Here is a 22,881-nt window from a genome sequence, read left to right on the forward strand (position 1 = left end):
TTTTCTAGGTCTAGAATTTCGAGTCTGGTGGCAGTGAGTGGAGAAGTGGAGAACTCTTCTTGTGAAATATTTCTGGACTTTCTCAACTGTGTTAATATCAGATACGTAATGTGGGTTCCAGACTGATGAGCTGTATTCCAGTATTGGTCTAGCAAATGTTTTGTGTGCTCTAGATATTAGTGTAATATTACCAGAGAAAAAGCTATGCAAGATTTAACAACTCTTGACGCCTTTTTGGCTATGTAGTTACAGTGGGCTCTAGCACTTAGTCATTTGAGATGAGTACTCCAAGATCCTTGACAGAGTTTGGATCATCAACAAGGTCTTGACTATTCAGCCTGTATTTTATTTTCTGATTTTTTTTTGCCAATATCTAGAACAGAGCATTTATTTGTTGAGATTTGAAGTTGCCATTTCTTTGACCATTCTGATACATAGTCAAGGTCTTTTTGAAGGGTAGCAGTCTTGTCTGTGGTGTTGAATAGCTTTACATCATCAGCAAAGAGAGTGTAGTTGCTCTTGATATGATCACAGATCACATTTATATAGAGTATGAAAAGAGTTGGTCCTAGAACACTGCCTTGGGGGACACCACTGTTGACAGGTACAGAATTTGATAGGATGCTCCCAATTTTGACCATTTGTTGTCTGTTTGACAGGAATGCTTCTATCCAGTTATGCAGGTGTCCAGAGATACCATAAGATTTTAGTTTTAGGAGTAGTTTTTTGTGTACCACTGAATCAAGGGCTTTACAGAAGTCTATGTAGATTGCGTCTATTGCTTTTCCCTGATCGAGTTGTGTAGTCCATATGTTTTTGCAGTGTAAGAGTTGCAGATTGCAGGATAGTTTTTTCCTAAAACCAAATTGTTTATTAGAGAGTAGTTTGTTTGTTTCTAAGTGGAGGATGTTGGATTGGTTAATAATTGATTCCATGACTTTACAGGTGACGCAGCATAAAGAGATTGGTCTGTAATTTTCAACTAGGCTGGGGTCTCCCTTTTTGAAGATGGGGATGGCTGTGGCTTGTGACCATAGTTTTGGCAAGGAGCTGGTCCTGAAAGATTTTTCAAAGATTATGCTTAGAGGTTCGGCTATGGCAGTGGGTAGCTTTTTTCAGAAGTAGGCACATATTCCGTCCAGTCCAATAGGTAGAGATGGTTTTAAATTGTGTAAATCTAAATCTTGGGAAGGAAAAGAAGGAAAGGAAAGGAGGAAAAAAGGAAAGTAGGGAGGGAAGGGAAAGGGGGAAAGAAGGAAAGGAAAGGAAGGGAAAGGAGGAAAGGAAAGGAGGATGGGAAGGGAAAGGAGGAAAGAAGGAAAGGCCGGGCTCCTGCATAGCCCGATCACATAGTTTTGTTGCAGAGCATGGGTATCCAGCTAGTTGGTTATAAATCACTTTTTTCAGTGCCGTTGTAGCTTTGAACAGCTGCTAAACGAATGGTTGTAAGCCAATAACTACCTACCTGTGTTAGCAGGCTCACTGGGTAGATTTAGCTATCAAGCAGTGGCACTTGCAGCCTGAACACTAGAAATAAAAGAAAGGATTGGACAAAAAAAACCCCACACATTCAAGACTTCAAGATATTTAAATTATGTTTTAATTGGATCTTTCTGTGTACAGTACATTGGCTTCTGAGAGCCATACTAAAAATTGACTTGTTCTCTGTTGGTTTTGTATTTTAATCTCTACTTCTAGAAATATTGATCAATTGTTGAATAAAATGCACGGCTTCTCATTTTTCCTCAATAATTAAGTTGAGTTCCCCCAACCCCATTTGAGGAAAAGATAGACCATTCATGACTCTGTAATGAAAATGCATTGCAAAGTAATTTGATTGCATTCCTAAATAAAAGTTGAAAATACAAGGAATTGCAAGGGTTTGATTGGAAGAAATCAGTCACAAATAAAATATTTTAATTGGAACAAGCTTACATTATATAATGTTATCTCACTTCCACAGTGGTTCTAAAATCAGAAACCATACCTGGTATCAACACATTCTCTTAATGTTTCAACACATACAAATTTTGTTCAAAGTCAAATTACTTTGGATCAGTTCACTCATTTAATTGCCACTCTAAAATATACATTGGGTATAGACTACAAACACTCAATATGCTGCAAATTGTTACTCAATGGAATAACATTCATTGAATGTTTCTTGATGGGAAGGTTTTTCACAAGCCTCTATATAAACATAAAAAGGGAAAGGGTAGTTACAAGGAGGTAACAAGTCCAACTTTCTAAATCTGATACAGAATTTTTGTTCACTAAAGAACTGCACTCAGAAATGAGAACACATACTCTGGAAAAGGAATACTGTATGCTTTATACTCTTTAGATATTAATTTAAAAGCAGAGTATGCGGAAGACTGACAAATAATTCACTTTGTAAGAGTCTGGTGAGCATTACAAATAACCATTTAGAATACCCCAATTCTACTTTATTGGTGCACATTTCAGTTCCACTCTTCCTCCATTCAAACTCAACAATTCACAGAATTTACAGAATTCATTAAGTAAATAATTTACTCAGTAGAACATTCAATCAAAAGGGGCAGCAGAGGGAGCTGAAAAAGTAGTTCTGCCCAATTCTAACCAAAATTTGATCACTTCTACATTTATTTACATATAGTATTATTCAGTGGTGGGGTTCAATTTTTTTTTTTTACTCCTGGTTCTGTGGGCGGGGCTTGGTGGGCATGGCAGGGGAAGGATACTGTAAAATCTCCAGTCCGAGGTGGGATTTGCCGGTTCTCCGAACTACTCAAAATTTCCGCTATCGGTTCTCCGGAACGGATCAGAACCTGCTGAAATACCCACCTCTGGTGTTATTGCTTGGATCAGGTCCCATCTAGATTGAAACAATGGCTCCGGAAATGGCTTTGGGAAAGCTCCGTTTACTTTATTAGCTATACAGTAAGATTACTCTTCCCAGGAAATTTGCTAACCACCTGCATCAGAGATAGTCACATGGACTTTAATAGAATTTAACCTCTCTATAGGTGTATGTTTGTGTGCACAAGTTTTATGCATGCACAAGTGTTATACCCAATGACCTGCCCTTCAAGGAAAGAGATCCAGCTACTTCACAAGTGCTTGACTATTGCAATTATAGTCAGTCCAGAGGATATCAATATTTCAATTTGTTCCTAAGGCAATACATACATACTAACTGTGGAAGAGCACAAAACCACCTTCTTCATAAATCAGTATAAACACTGAAGCCTTGCACCACATCAGGAAAACTTTTATAGGTTTAATATGTAGTGCATATATTTTCTTGGCTGAAATTGTAATTTAATACAAACAGTACTTCAATGAATATCTGGATTATCCAAGCCTCTTGTCACATTTCCTCATGCAAAGTCATCTATATTAAGAGACTTTTGCTTCTCTGTATGAAATTTTGCTCTAGGCCAGGAGTGTCAAACTTGTGTCGTCATGGCATCGTGACATGAAGTATCATGACTTTTTTTCCCCTTTGCTAAACCGGGCGTGGACGTGGCTAGCACATGACACATCCCTGGCTCAAGGCTATTTTTCCTACAAAAATCAATTGCAATTGCCATCTACATTACTAGATATTATGCTAGATCGCATGAAGTCATTGCATAAACCTAGAAGAGGTCAATGCATTCCTTGACACAGAATTTTGTGAGTCATATTTTAGTTTTTATAAATATATCAATAATTATACTGATATATGCTATAATTATATTGATATATTGAGGTGTGTGTGTGTGTGTATACAGCGAACCAGATCATGGTGCCTCAGCCATCAAAAACGGAGTTTGGGAAGGCTACCCATGATCCTCCCAGGCTGTTTTCAGCCACAACAGCCTCCTGAATCCCTCTGCCAGTGAAAATTGAGTTCAGAAAGGCCATTGTGGCCAAAAATGGAGCCTGGTCGGGCCATGTATGGCCTCCCCAGGCTCCATTTTTTCTGGCAGAGGGCTGAAGAAGGCCGAGCCAAAAATAGAGTCTTGACGAATGACATCAAGCTGGCCACACCCACCCTGGTCACGCCCACCCTGGCTATGCCCATCCCAGCCATGCCCCTGAGGTCAAACACAATCCTGACGCATCCTTCGATGAAATCAAGTTTGACACTCCTGACATAGAACCCATATAAGAATCTGTCCTAAAAGGATTTCCCCTTTGGCATTTTTTTTTCTCTGATGTTTAATTCAGTGAATTATTACAAGACCAAGAAAGGAGCAAACTAACAGAAGACAGTGGGTTTTTTTCTACTTTACTTAGCAATAATCATGTTATCCAATTCAAATTGGACATTTTAAAACATGTAATCAGTATCAAAAACAGAGGATTGTTTTTGAGGGAAAAATGTGTCACACATCTACCTTGTAAGTCTTTCATTATTCTGCAAAGTATCTAGAAATGCAGATTTTTATTAGACTTTATTATCATTAGCATATGTATGTGAAGGCTGTTCAGTATCCCAGAACATTGCGCTGATAAGATTTCTAAAATAATACATGAATTATTTCTTCAGGGATTTTGGCACGATCACCAAATTCTGTATAATAGGATCCCTGAGAACTGATTAAATAAGCAGTATTTCCTCTCAACTGAAACATCTAGGCGTAAGGGTTCAAACTCACAGGAAAAGTTCAAGCCAGTTTCTTATTATTTTCAGCATTCTGTACAGTGGTGCCAAAATCCAGAATAAGTTTTGCTGTTTTTCTGGGCCTTTCCAAGACTATACTGTGCCCGCAATTTTCCAGAATATGTACTTGCGCACTAGGGATTGCTTTTGCTAAAATGTCTGCTCCTGAAACATCCAGCACCTAGAGAGAAAAAGATAACCAAAAAAAAGTAACCTCCATGTTACTCTTGTTATTCTTGAATTCAACAGGATATTCTGAATTGACTCAGCACCAAATTTGGCTCACAAAGAAACCAATTTGACTGCACGAGGAAACAACTAGGACAAGAAATGTAAAAAAAAATGCCACAATTTTCACACTTGTTTTCATAAATGGAATTCCATAAGGGAGAATATTTGTAGCTCAAGGTTGAAATAAGGCATTCTTGGTGCTCTCTGAGCTTGGTGGGGTTTTTGCAGATGTTTCTTACCCAAACTAGGTAGCAATAGCAATAGCATTTAGACTTCACAGTGCTTGACAGTCCTCTTTAAGCAGTTTACAGAGTCAGCATATTGTTCCCAACAATCTGGGTCCTCATTTTACCTACCTCAGAAGGATGGAAAGCTGAGTCAACCTTGAGCCAGTGAGACTCAAACAGCTGGCAGCCAGAAGTCAGCAAAAGTAGCCTGCAGTACTGCATTCTAACCACTGCACCACCATTACTCATCATCAGGGCTAGTCTAGCGCTGATGTTTATCTACCGTGGATAATGAAATGTCTGCAAGAAAATCACCAAATTCAGAAAGCACCAAGGAACTGTTGCTATATCATGGCAACAATTGATATATGAAGTATCTTTTACTATTCAATTCTCGTGGCTCAAAAACACCTGTTGGAGATGGTGCATGCTTGTTATAGTTTGAGATGGTTAGCAGAAGAAAGACATGGGCTTTTGAAGAAAGGTTGCTGGAGCCTATAATTGTCTACCATTCTATACTTAGGCCCATGCTCATTCAGGCTCATCCAGCTCTTCCCTCTTTTCTTCCCTCTACTTCTTCCACATAAAATCATTTCCCCATTTGCCACCATTTCCTACTTTTTTTCCTGTCCTCTCATTTCCTTCCCAAAGGAAATGTCGTTAACTTATTTCTTAAGTCTGTTTACAAGTCAGAGAATAGCATCACTCCTTGTCATTGTCATGGCAATCTCTCTCTTGCTAATGACGGAGCTTAGTATTAAATGACATCTTTGCTCCCAAGAAGAATATAACAGATGGTGAATTGACATTCTGCAGGATCCAATCTGAGTCGGGCACCGGGACCAGAGGTTTAGTCTTTCGGGCTCGTGCTGGAGCCCATGCTCAGAGAACTTGAGAAGTTGAGAAAGATGATACCTCTGGTCCCGGTGACTAACCCAGAATGGATCCTGCAACATTATCCTGGGACACATATATTTGCCTTCATTCATAATTCTCCCCAATCCTGCCTCTCTTTCATATTATCTTCTATTAACCTGGATAATATACTTGGATAATAAACGTATGGGAGTTTTTCTCCATTTATGGGGCTCTTCTATCCAGACTGCCTCATTTACTTTCACAACATTTGCCCTTCCAGGTATCTAGAATGTCTGAATACAGATCTGCTATCTGCACTCAAATGAGTAAACTCCAAGGGTGTACTGAGTCTACATAGGTCTTTAAATCAGGGTCACTCTGTGCTCTCTCATGGCATTTCCTCCAAATAAAACTCTATTCAGGCAAGATGGCAGTTTTTGTTTGGGTTTCATTGGTGCATATGCTACTATTTTATACAAATATACCCTCAAAAATAATACAGGGTGGTCTAGTTTACACATTTGAGACCATAGAACGGTCACTGCACCTACTCTATCTTGGCTGATCTTGAAGAGTAGGTCTGCCCTGGTTAGTATTTGGATGAGAAACCACCAGGAAATCCACTAGAGCAGTCAAACGAAGTCCCCAAGGATGGCAATGCTAAAATTCTTTAGTGTTCTTGTGAAGAAAGAACCGTGGCAAGTCCATGGACTATAGTTGCCAGGAATGGACCTCAGCTCAAGGTAGACTTTACTTTACTTATGTATGATGACTTTTAAGAGGCTCTCAAGGCATTGCTGCTCTCACCTTTAGTAATTCTGCAATTGTTTGTTTGTTTTTTGAGGCAATGCTGTGTGGAGAAACTAACATGGCCTGCCATCCTCTTATATGATAGCTCAGAGACAGTATCTGCAATTGGAAGGCAGTAAGCTGATCTAGGAAACTGCTGATCTGGAGCAGACAAAGTTTCACACACACACACACACACACACACATACATTCTCACTAGTAGGAAAAGCAAAATTTAAAAGTCTAAATTGGAGGGAAGGAGTGGTGATACGATGTGTACTTCAATCATTGCAATGGAGGTATGGTGTGTTTTTTCACTAGCATGTATGGTGGGTTTTCCTTGATGCCAGTTATATTTGATGCTTTGTCAGTTCTTTTTTCTATTTTACTGTTTTTAATCTATAAAGACATCCAGAGTTGTTTTGGGGTATGGCAGCATAAAAATATGAAAAATGTGGCAAATAATATCCTGAAAAAGGAGAGGGAAATTGCAAACCTATTAATTTTCAGACCACAAATTGCATGAAATCCAATGGGAAGTCAGGAAGACAGGTTGTATAATTTTAAAATGGCTTCTGAGGTAAACAGGGTTGCAACATGTTATTCAATACCATATAGATTGGGGCATGCATTATACAGTATATTTCACAAGTGAGCAAGGCAACATTATACTACCATGTTTCTTCTAAAATACGACCAGGTCTTATTTTATTTTAACCCCCCTAAAAAATGGCTAGGCCTTTTTTTTTGAGGGGGTGTTTTAATTTTTCCCCCACGCACATTGCCTGGCCACCAGGCTATCTCTTTCACAGCCGAAAAGAGCGACCCACTCGCCCAATGTGCCTCGCCCAGCCACTGGGCTGCTTCTTTTGCGGCCAAAAAGAGTGAGTGATGCAACCCACATGCCTTGAGCACCCTTGTCTACATTTAACGGTCACTCCAGCTACTGGAAGCAGTCCACCCAAAAAAGCCTGCCATTGTCCACTCCGGCACACCTGTACAAAGAGTGTGTGGGCGAGTGACACTCCCCATGCCTGAAGTACATAATGTTTTTTTCAGTGTTTATGTTTGTCCTGATCCATGTGGCCCAGCACAGCAAGGAACATCTTTTGCAAAAACAAAAAAAGGTCCCTATTGCAGATGGCTATACGGTAGCCCTAGGTCAAATGATCCTCTTTTGTGACTTGCTGACAGGCAGAGTCAATGGGGAAATCCAGACTGATTTGCCTGCCAGGCAAGGCATGTGGGGAGAGTGGGTTGCTCCTTTCAGTCACAAAAGAAGTGGCCCGTTAGCCAGGCCAGACTTGTGGGGTGAGTGGGGCAAATTCCCCCCCCCTTTCCCCCCCCCTTACTTCATGTTGTCTGACCGCACATGCGCTTAAATAGGGCCAAATTTGGGGGACAGGGCTTAATTTTAACACAGGCGCACAAAACAGTGCTGGGCCGTCTTTTTGGGGTGGGTCGTGTTTTAGGAGAAACATGGTTAAAAGAAAAAGAAAAAAAGAATAGTTTACAGACTGGTCTCGGTTAAAAACCCCAGAGGGAAACTGATATACCTGGTCTTGTTTCCCCCAGATAATCTGTGTTGGAGCTTTGATCTTGCTCATGTTGTCTTGAAGGTCAGTCCTTTTCTTGTCCTGCATCAACTCTAGCAACACTTACAGAAGAGAAAGAGAAGTGAGTGGGAGGGAAGCAAATCAGCCCACCCAAAGCATCGTAGAATTCCATTTACGATGAAACAGACTTCAAGAAAGAAGTCTTTCACCCAGAAAGAAAATAATGGCAACAGACTCTTCTCAGTGAGACAGCAGAAACAAGGAAAATAATTACTGAGGTTAGCAGGAGGAGAGCCTCCACAGGCAGAGAGACACAAAAGTTTTTTCAGACAATTGGCTGGCTGGCTTCACGAGCCTTACTTAACAAGGTCAGTTGAGGAGACAACAGTGCCAGGGCAAGGAGGGTCTGTCACTTACGATTTGATGTGTTGGGCAAATCCAAAGAAAATGCTAATTCAGGAACCAGGCTGAAGGATTGGGAAACAAACCCAGCCATTCATTCACTGATTAATTCTGGTGCAGCAAAATTATATTTCCTTGGAAAACAAATACAGACGGAACACTTTTTTTTTTTTTTTTGTAGTTATAACCCAAACCCCTTTTCCCATGGCCATTTCTCCATCTTCTCACAGTCTCAGGTATTTGCTCTTAGCTGCGTATCATTCATTTCTATACCAATTGAAAAGCAAGGGAGGAAGGAATTGAAATGGCATCGTAAAAAGACTCGGCATCATTTTCAAAGTTTTTAACCTTAACCAAAATCCCTCAAAATGAGAGTTTTGCTCAAAGCTAGAACCAAATTAGAGTGAAGAAAGGAAGCATGCAAGCAATTTGTTAGCAGAGGCTTCAGAAATCAAATGTACTAAAACACCCACTTCAGATTTCTTCTGCCCAGGTCCCCAAAGCTAAAGGCCTCTGTTTCACTATTGTTTTGTTATGCCTTTTCCATCCATTACTGGAGTCTAGTCCTTTAAATATGCAAAGGTTTTTTTAAAAAATCCCTAAACTGTTTTATAAATTAAACTGTTTTAATTCTTGTTAATATTGGCCATAGCCCAATCTACCTCACAGGGTTTTTGTTATGGAGGGGAAAAGGCATTATGTATGCCACCTTGATCTCATGTACAAAAAACAAGTCAAGTAAACACTCTTTTGGCACTGTTTCAATTAATGAAAAACAAACTAGATTTTTTTTCTGGATTAAAAAAATTGATAAATAAATGAATCAAGCGTCCTCAATCAGTAGCATCAGAAGAATCTGATTTCATCAAGGTGACAAAATGCAAATTAGGCCGATGATGTCATGTACAAAAGCGGTGGAACAATTTTCCCTTCTGGAACCCTTATGAAGATGCTGCTGTTTTCAGCTCAGATCCAGGGGTGGGATTCTCCCGGTTCGGACCAGTTCAGGTGAACCCCTCTTTCCAATGGTCAGCTGGCTCCAAACTGGTTCGCTCTGACCAGTATGTGCCCCCCCCCGCCTGTTCCTGCTCTTTCCTGTGCTATATGACTTTTTGTTAAAGCACAGCTGATTCGTGCGGCAGAGCGGTTTGCCGCGCTTCAGCTGTTTTCTTCAGCTGCAGCTTTTTTAAATGCGGAGTCGTGCACAGAGTGCGCATTTGGTGCATGTGCGTGCGCAAAGCGCACTCTCACCGAACTCATCATTATACTGGTTGAATTGCACCCTTGCTCAAATCCAAGAGAAAATTACTGCAAGGCACTCACATTTTCGGTAAAAGTCATTATGTGGAATCCGAACGTCAACAAGGCCCTGCAGGATCTATGAATATAAAAGGAGATATTAAAAAAATGAAGCCAGGGCACACCATTCCTCTTGATATACATATAAAAAGCTCATTATGTTGTTCATTTTTTCATTTCCAGGAGCTTGTTGGGCATTTGCAGGCGATCAGACTCTTGAACATTCAGATTTCCAGTCTCTGTGTTAAATACTTAAATTAAGATATAAACTATTTAGAGACTTATGACAGCAAAGGACTGTGCAGGAAAATGGGGAAACAGAGGCCTGTTGTATTACCAGAGAAAATTTAACTAAGAGTTTCATATGCTTGGTAATTGAAATTTTATTATTTTTTAAAAAAATGTCCCTCCAACATAGCACATAACAGGCACTTTTCTTTCTAACACCCATATAGCTGCTAAATGTTCAGAAAATTTGAATCAATTAGAGGAAAAATGAAATGCCTCTGACAAGTTGCCAATGGCTGCCAGTTCACAGTAGATTGCAAACTTCATTCCTGGTACTTCCAGTTAGAATTGGCAAAGGTTTTCCTGTAGGAGCTCTGAAGAAACATTGGCAAAGTAGTCTGTTTCCATTTAAAGCAGCTTCCTATAGCCCTCATTCTGTTCCTAATATGTGTTATTCTCCAAAGAAGAGTAGCCCAAGCTTTTAATATCCTTTGCCAAACCTTACAGTTTAATGATGAAAATTCCATCACTCTCATGGAATTTGATATCATAGCTAAAACTCCCTGAACTAGAAAACTGAATAGAGGCTCACAAAAAATATTACGTTATTCCCAGGCCTGATGGCATAGAAATCATACAAAAAACCCTCAAAGGAATTCGCTGAATATTGCTGAAGTAAGTGACAAAAACAGGATTACCCATGGTCCTCGGTTTATATACATTCATTCAGCATCTGTTCAACATTACAATGGCGCTGAACAAAAGGGCCTTACAGTGACTCCATGAAATTTCAGCCATCATAGCATCCCCACAATTGCAGGATCACAGTCTACACAGTCAGTACCCAACTCCTTATTACAGCATTGCAGTGAGCCATGGTCACATGACTCTGATTTCCAACTTTCCCAACATCAATGGGGAAGCTGGCAAGAAGTTGTAAGATACGATCACCTGAAGTCCTTAGCGAACTGTATGGTCCTCATTTAACTATGGGAATTTCTAGTTACTAGTCATAAATAGCAGAAACTTGAATATAATATAAAATATTAAATTCAAAAAGATAAACTTTTTTTCATATTACAAAATAATTCAATGCTCTTTGCAACTTCTAATCAAGTCAAATTAAGCAACCACTATGCGGGGAGATACTGTTTTTTTATTGTTTGTATATTGATTTTATTTTTATTTTTGTAAGTCAGCCAGAGTCCCTGACAATGGGCGGCCATCCAAATTTTCTTAAGTAAATAAATAATATAAGCAAGTCTATGTTCGTACAAATATGCGTATGCGTATATTGATATAAATTTACTAGTTTAATTTACTTTAATCTCAGTGTTAAGAGTTTTCAGTTTCTGTTAAATAGATACCACTGCACTTAATTTTCATTGGTCTCTACAATGTATTATTTGTAGCCCTCAATAAAACAACTAATTTGGGGGGAAGTTCTAGACCTAGAAAAAAAGTTCTAGACCTAGAAAACCTAGAACTATGCTGCCTTCGGTCCGCTCTAAGTATAGTACATAAAATTATATATTGCAATGTCCTACCTATCAATGAATACTTCAGCTTCAACCATAACAATACAAGAGCACACAACTGATACAAACTCAAGGTAAACTGCACCAAACTTGATTGCAGGAAATACAACTTCAGCAACAGAATGGTCATTGTCTGGAATACTCTACCTGACTTTGTGGTTTCTTCCCCAAACCCCCAAAACTTTAACCTTAGACTGTTTACTATTGACCTCACCCCTTTCTTAAGAGGTCTGTAGGGGGCATGCATAAGTGCACCAACGTGCCTATTGTCCCTGTCCTACTGTTTCTTTTTATTTTTCCTATACATATTTTCCTATATGTATCCATTTCATCTATTCATAACTATGTCTATACTTATACCTGTTACCTGTGACAAAATAAATAAACAAACAAACAAACAAACAGTTAAATATGTTTTCCTATGATGCCATTCGCTTACTTGATGAGGCACCTTGAAACGAACATAAGAGCACAGTTTCAACATGTCTGCCATTCCTTCTGGAGTGTATGGAATCATAGGAAGCTCATCATAGCACTCCTTCTTCATCAGCTCTTTCATTTGTTGTACAAAAATGCTTTCTTTGGCATTGGGCAGACCTGTAATGAGAGGAGAAGAAGCATTGTGTACTAAGATCACAAAGCAATAGATTTTCTCAATAATCCTGAAAGAGAAATTTTTATTTAAAATTAAATAAAATAAAAGCTGGGGGAAATGAAGAAAAGGAAGTGATAACAAGACCCGACCTGACTCATGGACTTAGTTTAGTTAATTGCATGGAACTACAAATTCAATTAAAAGTATTTGTAATTATTTGCTATTGTTGAATTCAGTCAGCATTTACGAAGCATCTCCCGCTCTAAATAGTACAGTAGACTAATCCCTCAACATTCTCATCCCAGCACATCTGGAGGGCACCAAACTGGGAAAGAAAGATCCAGAATGATTCACCTGTGTCCATTTCCACTAAATAGGGACTGCCCTTGGAAGAGAGAAGATGTGTTTCTTCCTAGGATCTAGCATGCAAACATAATTTTTGGGTCCCATCCAATGCATTTTACTACTTTCTCAGCAGTCAGATATCCTTTGCATCATTCACCTGCAGGAACGTGGTGGCTCACATAGTTAGGACGCTGGGTTGAAGGTTAACAAGCCCGCGTTCAAGACTGCTGCATGGCAGGGTGAGCTCCCATCATTCACTCCAGCTCCTTGACAGGAACGCGAAAGAAGCCCCCCATGGGTTTTCCTAGGCAACAGTGATGTCACTGGCTAATCCTTTCAACCCCAAAGCACCTTAAATGGTGCCTCCAACACAAACAGGGGAACTCACCTCCAGGGCACATAAGAGTTAAGCAGCAGACTTCTGCTGGATATTGAGCAGCATAAACACCAGCCACATTTCCACCCATAGAAATTCCAATTAGATGAAATGGCTTTCGGTTCAGATTGATACATTCAACAAACTGGAAAATTAAAGGAGAGGCCATGCATCAGCATCCTGCAGGTCACAACATAACAGCTGGGGCTTAATCCAAGTTGCTGTCTCCCCTAATCCAAAACAGGAAGGATTAGGAAAGCTTATTTGTATAGGCAAACCATAACTGGATGCAGAAATTGCTTTAATCTGGGAGCTCTTTTTCAATTAAGAAAGAATTGCTGTTACTTATGAAAAGTTGTGCTGGATCAGGAAGAAGTAAATATCCCCAAAGAGGGAACACTGCAACATTTAAAATACTGTAGCAAAATCCTGTTAATTTTGAAATTTCAGGATAGGACAGCTTCTGGCTAGGTGGCTTTGGCTGAGAAGCTAAGCAAGTCAGGCCTAGTCTGTACTTGGATGGGAGGCCTTCAGGGAACCCCAAGAACAGAGAAGTACAGAAAAGCATCCTGCAAGTCATTTCCGTACTGTTGCCCAGAAGAGCCCAAGAACATGTCCATAAAGAAATCATGTGTGATTTCTGTTAAGTCGCGGGAAAGATTGAGTTGAGACCAGTGTGACTTTCAGCTCTTTTATTAATCTATTGCAAACTGAACAACCGTGGAGCGGCGGCAGCCTCTTTTATAGCAGCTGCTCACAGCTCGTGGCCAATGACGGCTCCTTGAATTTCCCGCCGTCAGACGGACCAATCCAAAGGCAGGATTACAAGTATATAGACGGACCAATCAAAGACAGTATTGACGGACCAATCACAAGGTAGTATTGCCGGGCCAATCAAAATGCAGTATTTCAAGTATGCAAATATATAACACCCCTCCCCATTTGTTTTAGTCCGACCTACGTTATGTAGTCACGTAAGTAGGCAGGGCTTCTATGGTTCCTACTTGACCTGTGCAATTCAGTTGCGGTGTTATCTTCGGCCGGTTCGGACGGGATCGCTGTTTCTCCCATCCTTCTCCGTGGAACCTCCTGGAAGGGTGAGTCAGCCATGCCACTCCCACCTGGTCTACCCGGGCTGGTTGAGTCAGCTCGGCTGCCGCTCCCGCCCGGTCTACCCAGGTTGGTTGAGTCGGCTTGGCTGTTCCTTCCAGGAGTGGTTTTGTGTTGGTTTTCCGCTGCCTGCTCCCTTCTTTCGAAGTCATCTTCAGGTAAGTAATTGCGAATTCTTACTGGGGCTATTGGCAGTGTTGGTTGGTGAGTTGTTAGGGTCTGTTTCACTGTTTCTCGTGTTTGTGGAGGGTCTCCCCCTCCCCTTTCATTTGTGTTTGAGGGGTCTCTCCCCTCTCTGGTTTGGTTGCTATTATTTTTTAATGTTTGATGTGGTTCCTGTGTGTGTGCGTGTTCTTCTCTTTCGCTCCTAGGGTTTTTAGTCTTTCTCCCTAGTGTTCTTGATCTTAGTTGGTCTATGTGTCTCCTCCAGTTTCTTCCGTCCTCTGTCTCTACTCTGTATGACCGGGGTCCTGTTATTTGGGTTATTTCCACTGGTAGGGTTTTTTCATGGATGTCACCCGTGTCTAGTTTCTCTATTGTCTCTTTAGTAAACCAAACCATGCGTTCCGCCCATCCATGCTACTAGGGCATGCCTTATTCCCTGTTTGGTGAGGAACCTTTCAAAAGTCAACGCCGTGAATTATGGCCCCTTGTCTGAGACTAATAAATCCGGTAACCCATGTGTTGCGAACAGCTTCCTCAGCTGTCTGATTAAGGCTTCTGTTGTTGTGGAATGCATGACGCTTACCTCCAGCCAACTGGAGTAAGCATCTACTGTTATCAAAAATGTGTGTCCTTTCATTGGCCCTGAGAAATCTATGTGTATCCTTGACCATGGTCCCCTCGGTGTTTTCCAGTCGAGTACAGGTGCCGCAGGGGGTGCAGGTCTGACTTTTTGGCATTGTGTGCATGTTTCCACCCATCTCCCAATATCCTTATCCATCCCTGGCCACAATACGTAACTCCTGGCCAGGGATTTCATTCTTACAATACCTGGGTGCCCTTCATGCAACATATACAGTATTTGTTCCTGAAGTATTTCCTGTATGATAACCTGATCCCCCCATAGTATACATCCGAGTTCTGTTTGTCTGTTCCGGAATGGTTTAAAAGTCTCGTCATGATCGGTTTCCGGCCACACTTTACCTACCCAATTTAAAATTCGCGCCAGCTTTTTGTCTCTTGCGGTTTCTTTCACGATGTCTGACACAGTTATGGGCAGGTTTGGTAATGTCTCAATCTGTAGGGTGGATGTGGTTGGAGCCGGGTCTTCTTCCAATTCAGGTAGAGGGGAATGGCTCAGGCGTCAGCATGCAATGTGTTCTTTCCTGGTCGGTGGATTAAATTGTAGCTGTATGCGGCAAGGAACTTGGACCATCTTGTCATCCATGGTGACAATATGTTGGGGGTGGCCTTGTTCCCTGCGAGTATTCCTAGAAGCAGCTTGTGGTCTGTGATCAGAGAAAAAGTTCTGCCGTAAAGGTATTCATGGAATCGTTTGACTCCAGTTAGTGCGGCTAGCACTTCCTTGTCCAATTGGCTGTAATTTCTCTCTGCCTTGGATTGTGTTTTGGAGTAGAACACGATCGGTGCTTCTCTCCCATCCGGTAAAGTGTGGCTGAGTATGGCCCCGACGCTGAACGGTGATGCATCGCAGGTTACTGTTAGTGGCAAGGTTTCGCTTTATTGTATCAGTACAGATTCTGATGTGATTAAGTCTTTGATTTCCTGGAACGTGGTTTCTTCTCGTCGCCCCCAAGTCCAGGTAGCTTTCTTATCCAATAACCTGTGTAGCGGTTCCGCTGTCGTTGCCTTCTGCGGCAAAAAGACATTATAAAAGTTAATAAGTCCAAGAAATGCTTGTAAGTCTGTTTTATTGTTGGGTCTGGGAGCTTCTTTGATTGCTCTGATTTTCGTTTCCGTGGGGTGGATCCCTTCTTTATCTATAAGTTACCCCAGGAATTCAACCTTATCGGTGGCTAGCTGGCATTTCTCTTTTTTCACTTTGAGTCCCGCCTCTTTAAATCTTTGTAGGACTTCTCTAAGGCAGCTTTCCAGTTGTTTTTTGTCCCTGGCTGATACCAACACGTCATCAAAATATGGGACCACCCCTTTAATTCCCTGTAATAGGCGCTCCATCAAGCTTTGGAACACCCCTGGGGCCATGCTGACACCAAATTGCAGTCTTTTGTATTTGAATGCCGCTGTGAGTCACAATTGTTTGTGCCTCCGCTGTTTCCGGGTCAACTGGCAACTGCTGGTATGCTTGTGCAAGGTCAAGCTTCGCAAAAACTCCCCCCCCCCAACGAATGTAAAAGGTGTTGTACCACCAGAACGGGGCATGTGCTTTGTTGTAGCGCATGGTTGAGGGTGGCCTTATAGTCTCCGCAGATGCACACAGACCCATCTGGCTTAATCGGGGTCACGATTGGGGTTTCCCACCTTGCGTGGTCTATTGGTTCTAAGACCCTCTGTGCGATGAGTTTATCCAATTGCTCATCGATTTTTGGTTTTAATGCGAAAGGGACTTGCCTTGCCTTCAGCCTGATTGGGGCTATGTTGGGGTTCAAACTGAATGAAAAAGGGGCCCTCGGTACTTGCCTAGTTTTCCATCGAACACGTCCTGGAATTCCCTCATCAGGCTCTCCTCCCAGTCCATCTCAGTGATGCTGTTGATCCTGGTCACGCCGATTCCCAGGTGCGAACCATTCGAGTCCAAGCAGACTAGGGCGATCCTGGTCTGCTATTGTCAATGGGAGGATTTCTGTGTGTCTTTTGAATTTGACTTTGAAATGTCCGAGTCCGACTACAGGGATCCTGTTTCCCTGGTAGTCTTTCAGTGTTAGTTTTTGCTTTTCTAATTCTGTTCTTTGCATGTCTGGTATCAGGGTCTTTAGTGTGTTCCACGATACCATGGACAGATATGAGCCGGAATCCACCTCCATCTCGCATGGCTGTCCCCCTATGGTGACTTGAACGTGCACCTGTCTTGCATCTGCTGCACTCGAGTGGCCAATGGTTATTGTTTGATGCGTTTCCTCTTTTCTGTTGGTCTCGTTGAAACGCTTGCTTCTGTTTTCTCGGCTCCAATGGCTCCCTGTCTGTCTCTCTCTTGTTCTTGGGGAGGGGTGCTTCCTCTTCGTCTCGGGCTGTAGCTATGTCTGTTGTGGCAGACCCGGGCTATGTGTTTCACAGTGGCACTATGTTTTTCACAGTGCCTGCAAACAGCGTCGAGGAAATGGTACTCGGATCACAGGTGGTCTCCTCCGCACCCAGCACAATGGAATTCTGATTTCCGTTCTGTTCAGTCTCATCTGCTTTTTTCCGCCTGGAGTTTATTGATCTCTTCTTCTTCCTCGTCGGTTTCAAACATGGATTTGATGTCCTCATGGTGTGTAGAGGCAGTGGTCTTTTACGTCCCCTCTGGCTACTCGTCTGGATCGGGGCTAGGGTCTTTTAGAGCTCCCTGTGTTGCTCTATTCATTTTCTGCATAGTGGCTGCCAATTTCTGTGCTGCTTCAGCTGCGGTAGCTTCTGCGATGGCCTCGGTTACTGTGATGTTGGGTCTGGTCAGTAACTGGCTCTGCAAGGTGAGATCTCTGAGTCCGAGGTCCACGTGGTCCCGCATGGCCTCATCCATATTGAGAAAGTTGCATGCTCCGCCAATGTTCCTTAGAACCGCAACGAAATCTCCTATGCTCTCACCTTCTTTTTGGTCTCGTTTGTAAAACTTGTGCCTCCGGATGAGGCTGGAGACGGCTGGCGCATAATGGGCTCACAGTATTCTGTCCAAGTCTGGCCACACCATCTGCTTCACGTCTTGGGGTTTTGCCAACACTTTGGCCATCCTGAAGACTGTGGGCCCACAGTGGGTCAGAAACACGGCTCTTTTCCTGTTGACAGATATCCCCTGTAGCTCATTGCTCTCGAGGAACATGAGGAATCGGTCGATGTAAGAGTCCCAGTCCTCCGTCCCTGGGTTGAATGGTGCGGGTGGCGAGTTGCTGCCGGCCATTTCGTCTTTGCTCGGTTCTCGTTGCCATGTGCTCAACTGGTCTCCTTCGTCTCAGTATCCCATCCTCGTCACCAGTGTTAAGTCGTGGGAAAGATCGAGTCGAGACCAGTGTGACTTTCAGCTCTTTTATTAATCTATTGCAAACTGAACAACTGTGGAGCCGCGGCAGCCTTTTTTTATAGCAGCTGCTCACAGCTCGTGGCCAATGACGGCTCCTTGAATTTCCCACCGTCAGACGGACCAATCCAAAGGCAGGATTACAAGTATATAGACGGACCAATCAAAGACAGTATTGATGGACCAATCACAAGGTAGTATTACCGGGCCAATCAAAACGCAGTATTTCAAGTATGCAAATATATAACAATTTCAAGGAAGCTATTTAGCGAGGGAGACTTTTAAAAATACCATAAAGATATAAGGATTCTCACTCTTTGTTAAGATAAGTGAGACTCCCTTTGTTGTGGCCTGTCAGCCGCCGCCCCCTCCAGCAGCGGAATCAGAGGAGGAGGAGGAGGAGGCGGCGTGGGAGTCAGGGTCAGCATCAAAGCAACCTGAGAGTTCCGAGGGGGAAGTGGGAGTGGAGCTGGCAGAGAGAGAGAGAGAGACAGAAGTGGAGCCTCAGGTGGACAGTCAACAGCCCCCAGGTCTGGAGGTGACTGATAAGGAAGAGGAGGAACAACTGGTTCTAGTGCCTGATGTCCAGCTGTGCAGAAGACAGGGAAGAGGAGAGCAGTGGAAATGCGTAGGCTGATCCTTGGGAAGGAAGAGCCACCCTGCTAACAAAGCCCCACCCTAGCTCTGGGGATAAAAATGGCAGACAACTATTCATCTGCCAGCTGGCCAGACTTGTAGGCCTGCATTGAGAGAGAAACTTTTTGGTGGGTCTGCCGGAACTCCTAATAAATAAATAAATAATCTTTCAGTTAACTCCAGAGGGTTTGTGGTGTTTGGGGAGCTGGATCAGAATGGATGTTGTTTACCTGAACGCCACTTTTCCTTGTAGGTGAGACAGGTCAGGATGGGTGGTGTTCTTCCATAGCTGTTTAGGACTGGGTCTGTGCAAAAGGCTTATTAGTCTAGCTCTGCCCACTCCAGGTGACTCCTCCTCAGTTTATGCAGACTGTGTGACAGATCAGGTTGTCTCTAATGAAGTAAAAAAAACAAGAAAGTTAATGGAGAACCCCACTACCCATGGTCCCAGGAAGGGAACCAGTCTAAGGGTGGCGCTGACCTGTCTTGCCTACAAGGAAAAGTGGCGTTCAGGTAAACAACGCCCATTTTCCAACTCCATAGTTTGTACCATCAGTTCCAGTCAGCAAAATCAAAAGCTCCTATATGTATGTTGAGACGCCAGCCCAAACAAACCGCCAAACAGCTGATAAATGCCTTCGAAATGCCTCCCGGCTGGTCATGCCAACACGGCGCTGCACTGGGAGTATCGTACCCAGGCATTGTTGGGGGTATTGCCCCCAACCAGGGTAATGTGTCGGGCTTCATTCCATCGGACGGGGTTGGCGGCTTCATTGAAGCCTGACATTGGGCGGAGCTAGGCTAATAAGCCTTTTGCACAGACTCAGTCCTAAACAGCTATGGAAGAGTACCACCCATCCTGACCTCTCGATGCCTTACAAGGGAAAACACTCTTGCTTACCCCCATCCTCTATGGCATGGATGTCAAACTTGTTGCGTCATGTTGCTATCATGTGACATTTTTCCCATTCACGGAGCTGGGGTGGGAGTGGCCTGCAAATGACACATTCTGACCCACAGGCTGCCAGTTTGCCAGTACCATCTGTAGGGTTCAGTATGTTGCATAAAGAAGACCTGATGCTTGAGTCCAGAAGAAGGCGGACTGATGAGCCAGGAGCAAGGCTCATCGTTCCCCGCACAGTTCTTTCTCACACTGTGGTCTTCCCATTTACCCCATGCCACTGCATCTCACTCTCAAATCAGAAACCAGCCAACTACTCTAGAGAAGTTGGTGTAGGCATTTAGAAGTCAGCTAGCCATTCCAGAGAAACTTTTAGAAGACTTTAAACACTACACAGTGGATATTCTGAAAAAGGGGCTCTGGGGGAAAGCTGGGGCTTAATCCAAGTTGCTGTCCTTTCTAGTCCACTGTTCAAAAGAAATGTTTTTTTTCTGAGCAGTGTGTAAACATCAATCATACAATGTCTAGTTAGAGTTAGGCTTAAACTGAAATCAGTAACCATCATGGTTGCTGTAATCATCCAGGATACACATCCAGTTCTGGTTAAGAAACTCCATGCGACAGGCAAAGAAGTAATGTGCAAATTCACCCAAACCATCCAAAACAGTGTAATTTATAATTGTAACTTATAGCTGGTTTCCAACTAGAGGTAGCTGTGTGTGTGTGAAGGCACACTCTACAGAGAACACCTTGGGTGGACCACATGGGCCCTTTACCCCTCCACCCACAAATTTCTATGCCATCTAGGGATCATTATTTTTTCTTTCGTAAAAAAAATGAAGGAATAGGTATACAGGGGAAAAAAGATGCAGCATTTCTATTTGATTATTGGTATTTGTACGGCAAGTAATCTATTTAAAAATAATAAATTCAAAGTGGCCCCACCCACTTTTGGAGTTTCACCACTGACAGCAGTGGCGGATTAAGGCTCACTGGTGCCCTAAGCACTGACAAATCTTGGTGCCCCCGTCCTTTGTACATACTGTACAAACGAAGCCATATTCTCAACTTTGTGGTGCCCCCTTTGGGCCTGGTGCCCTAAGCAGGTGCTTAGTCTGCTTGATGGTTAATACACCACTGACTGACAGTAACTTCTCTGGAGTTTTTTTTTTCCTTCCTTTGCTGGTACTTGACTTATGTGGAGTGACCATTCAAAGTTACAATAGCACTGAAAAAAGTGACTTATGACTATTTTTCACACTTATAACTGTTGCAGCATCCCCACAGCCATGAGAGGCCAGGCGAGAAGATGCGTGCCTTGATGTGAGTGATATTGAGTTGGCCCCCAGCCAATAACATGACTACCAAACCACGCCCACCAACTAAGCCATGCCCATAGAACCGGTTGTTAAAAAATTTGAATCCCACCCCTGGTTGTATTGCATTGGCCTGGAGACATGCCTTGTCTATGGCTGTCCTAGCCTTTTGCGACAGCCTTCCCACTGACATTTGGAGAGTCCCCATGCTATTAATCTTCTGGAGGGCTGTGAAGAACTGGCTCTTAGCCCAGGCATTTGGCTAGGATAGAAGTGAGCCCAGCAAATGTAGAGTTGGCAGGATGCTGTGATACTAGTGTCTTTTGCAAGATTTTGTGGGTTTATTTTTATTTTCATGGAATATTGCTGTAAGCTGCCTGGGATGATTATGCGTAAGTTAGATGGCCATAAAAATTTTCTCAATAAATAAATGTCAAATTCATCACTCTCCCAACAGCATTGACTGACTTCCATAGCAACATCTTAAATAATTTCTGAAGTGCTACAAGTTCTCCTCAGAAGACTAATTATAGATTCTGTATGAGCAGAAGAACTAAGAAGAGTTGACAGCATTTTTCACTGCTGGCTGAAATGCATTATGTAGAAAAAACAGAAATCAGAACTGGAAGAAGACACTGGCACAAATGAAACAAATAAAACGTTAAAAAGTTATGGTATTTATGTAGTTACTTACCAAGCACATCTAAATTATATTAAAGTAACCAAAATATCTTTACAATGCCCAAGGCATGTCACAACTTTTGAGCACCCCTAATGTTTGGAAATTGAAGGTTGAAAAATTTGACATGCCCCACATGGCACATATGCTCAAGTATGTAATAAACAGCAGATTATTTATTTTATGACACACAAAAAATAAAGCCACAATCTCCTCAGAGGAAAAACTTGACATCCAAGAGTCTGTGCTCTATTTCTGCGATACTTGTATTAAACTGGACTTTAATATAGTTAAACTCCCTTAGTCCCCAACAAAGTAATCCAATGCATAGAGAAAGGACTAGAAGTAGATAAAGAAATCTGTGGTAGCTTTCTTCCCCCAAATATAAAGGAAAACATACCTCCCCATTCATTTTTGATTACTTCAAAACTAGAAGCTGTAAAAAACCAAAAGACTGCAACAATGTATGGAGCACTTCTACAGATTTTACCTGGTGTATTCTTTTCATTTGTCCATATATGGAATAGTCATCGAGAGATGACCGAGTGGTACCCTCATGACCTGGCATATCAACACAAATCAAGTGAAGATTTTTTGGAAGAAACTGTGAAGGAACAAGCAGAAGCAGAAGATACTTTATCATCAAAAGGGCAACATTCCAGTATGATCATTATTATAATACAATCCTGGTTTATACATTATGTTAAGCCATTACTCACTCAACAATAGTTAGTTGCAAACAACTGTAATTGGCTGGGTTTGTACAACAAACTAAGCCAAAATTAAGCAAAGCATATTTTGGCCTAGCGCAACAAGAAAATTTACCCATGGAATTGAACAGCCTTGTTTTGGCCACATATTGGCTCAGCACAAAGCATTCTTGTACAACAGGAAATGACAGGTCTTTGCCATCATGAGGTTCCATTCTAGGGTTGTGGGCCACATATGGTCCTTTAGTTTCTCCTTGTGTATTCTAAAACATAAAAGTCTTCTTACAAGAGAAAGCACAGTCACAAACTCTTCACCAACC

General features: G+C 42.2%; 1 protein-coding gene across 3 annotated transcripts in view; it reads right to left on the reverse strand.

Annotated features, from left to right (window-relative positions):
• Window positions 1–1,577: 1,577 nt before the first annotated feature.
• The window catches only part of ABHD6 (abhydrolase domain containing 6, acylglycerol lipase), a 40,632-nt gene continuing 19,328 nt past the window's right edge, over window positions 1,578–22,881 (reverse strand). For 2 of the 3 annotated variants that reach the window (XM_026723513.2, XM_087923801.1), the window contains exons 4-9: window positions 22,342–22,455; window positions 13,090–13,222; window positions 12,201–12,358; window positions 10,020–10,074; window positions 8,295–8,395; window positions 1,578–4,814 (exon numbers count right to left, since the gene is read on the reverse strand). In XM_026723513.2, coding sequence (XP_026579298.1) covers window positions 4,638–4,814; window positions 8,295–8,395; window positions 10,020–10,074; window positions 12,201–12,358; window positions 13,090–13,222; window positions 22,342–22,455 — 738 coding nt within the window. In that variant the 3' untranslated portion in view covers window positions 1,578–4,637. Of the gene's footprint in view, window positions 4,815–4,866; window positions 5,392–8,294; window positions 8,396–10,019; window positions 10,075–12,200; window positions 12,359–13,089; window positions 13,223–22,341; window positions 22,456–22,881 lie in introns of those variants that run through there. The other variant, XM_087923802.1, reaches the window with a different exon arrangement.

Source organism: Pseudonaja textilis, chromosome 2, assembly GCF_049901715.1.
Source record: "Pseudonaja textilis isolate UNSWEBS1 chromosome 2, rPseTex1.2, whole genome shotgun sequence".
Taxonomy (NCBI): Eukaryota; Metazoa; Chordata; class Lepidosauria; order Squamata; family Elapidae; genus Pseudonaja; species Pseudonaja textilis.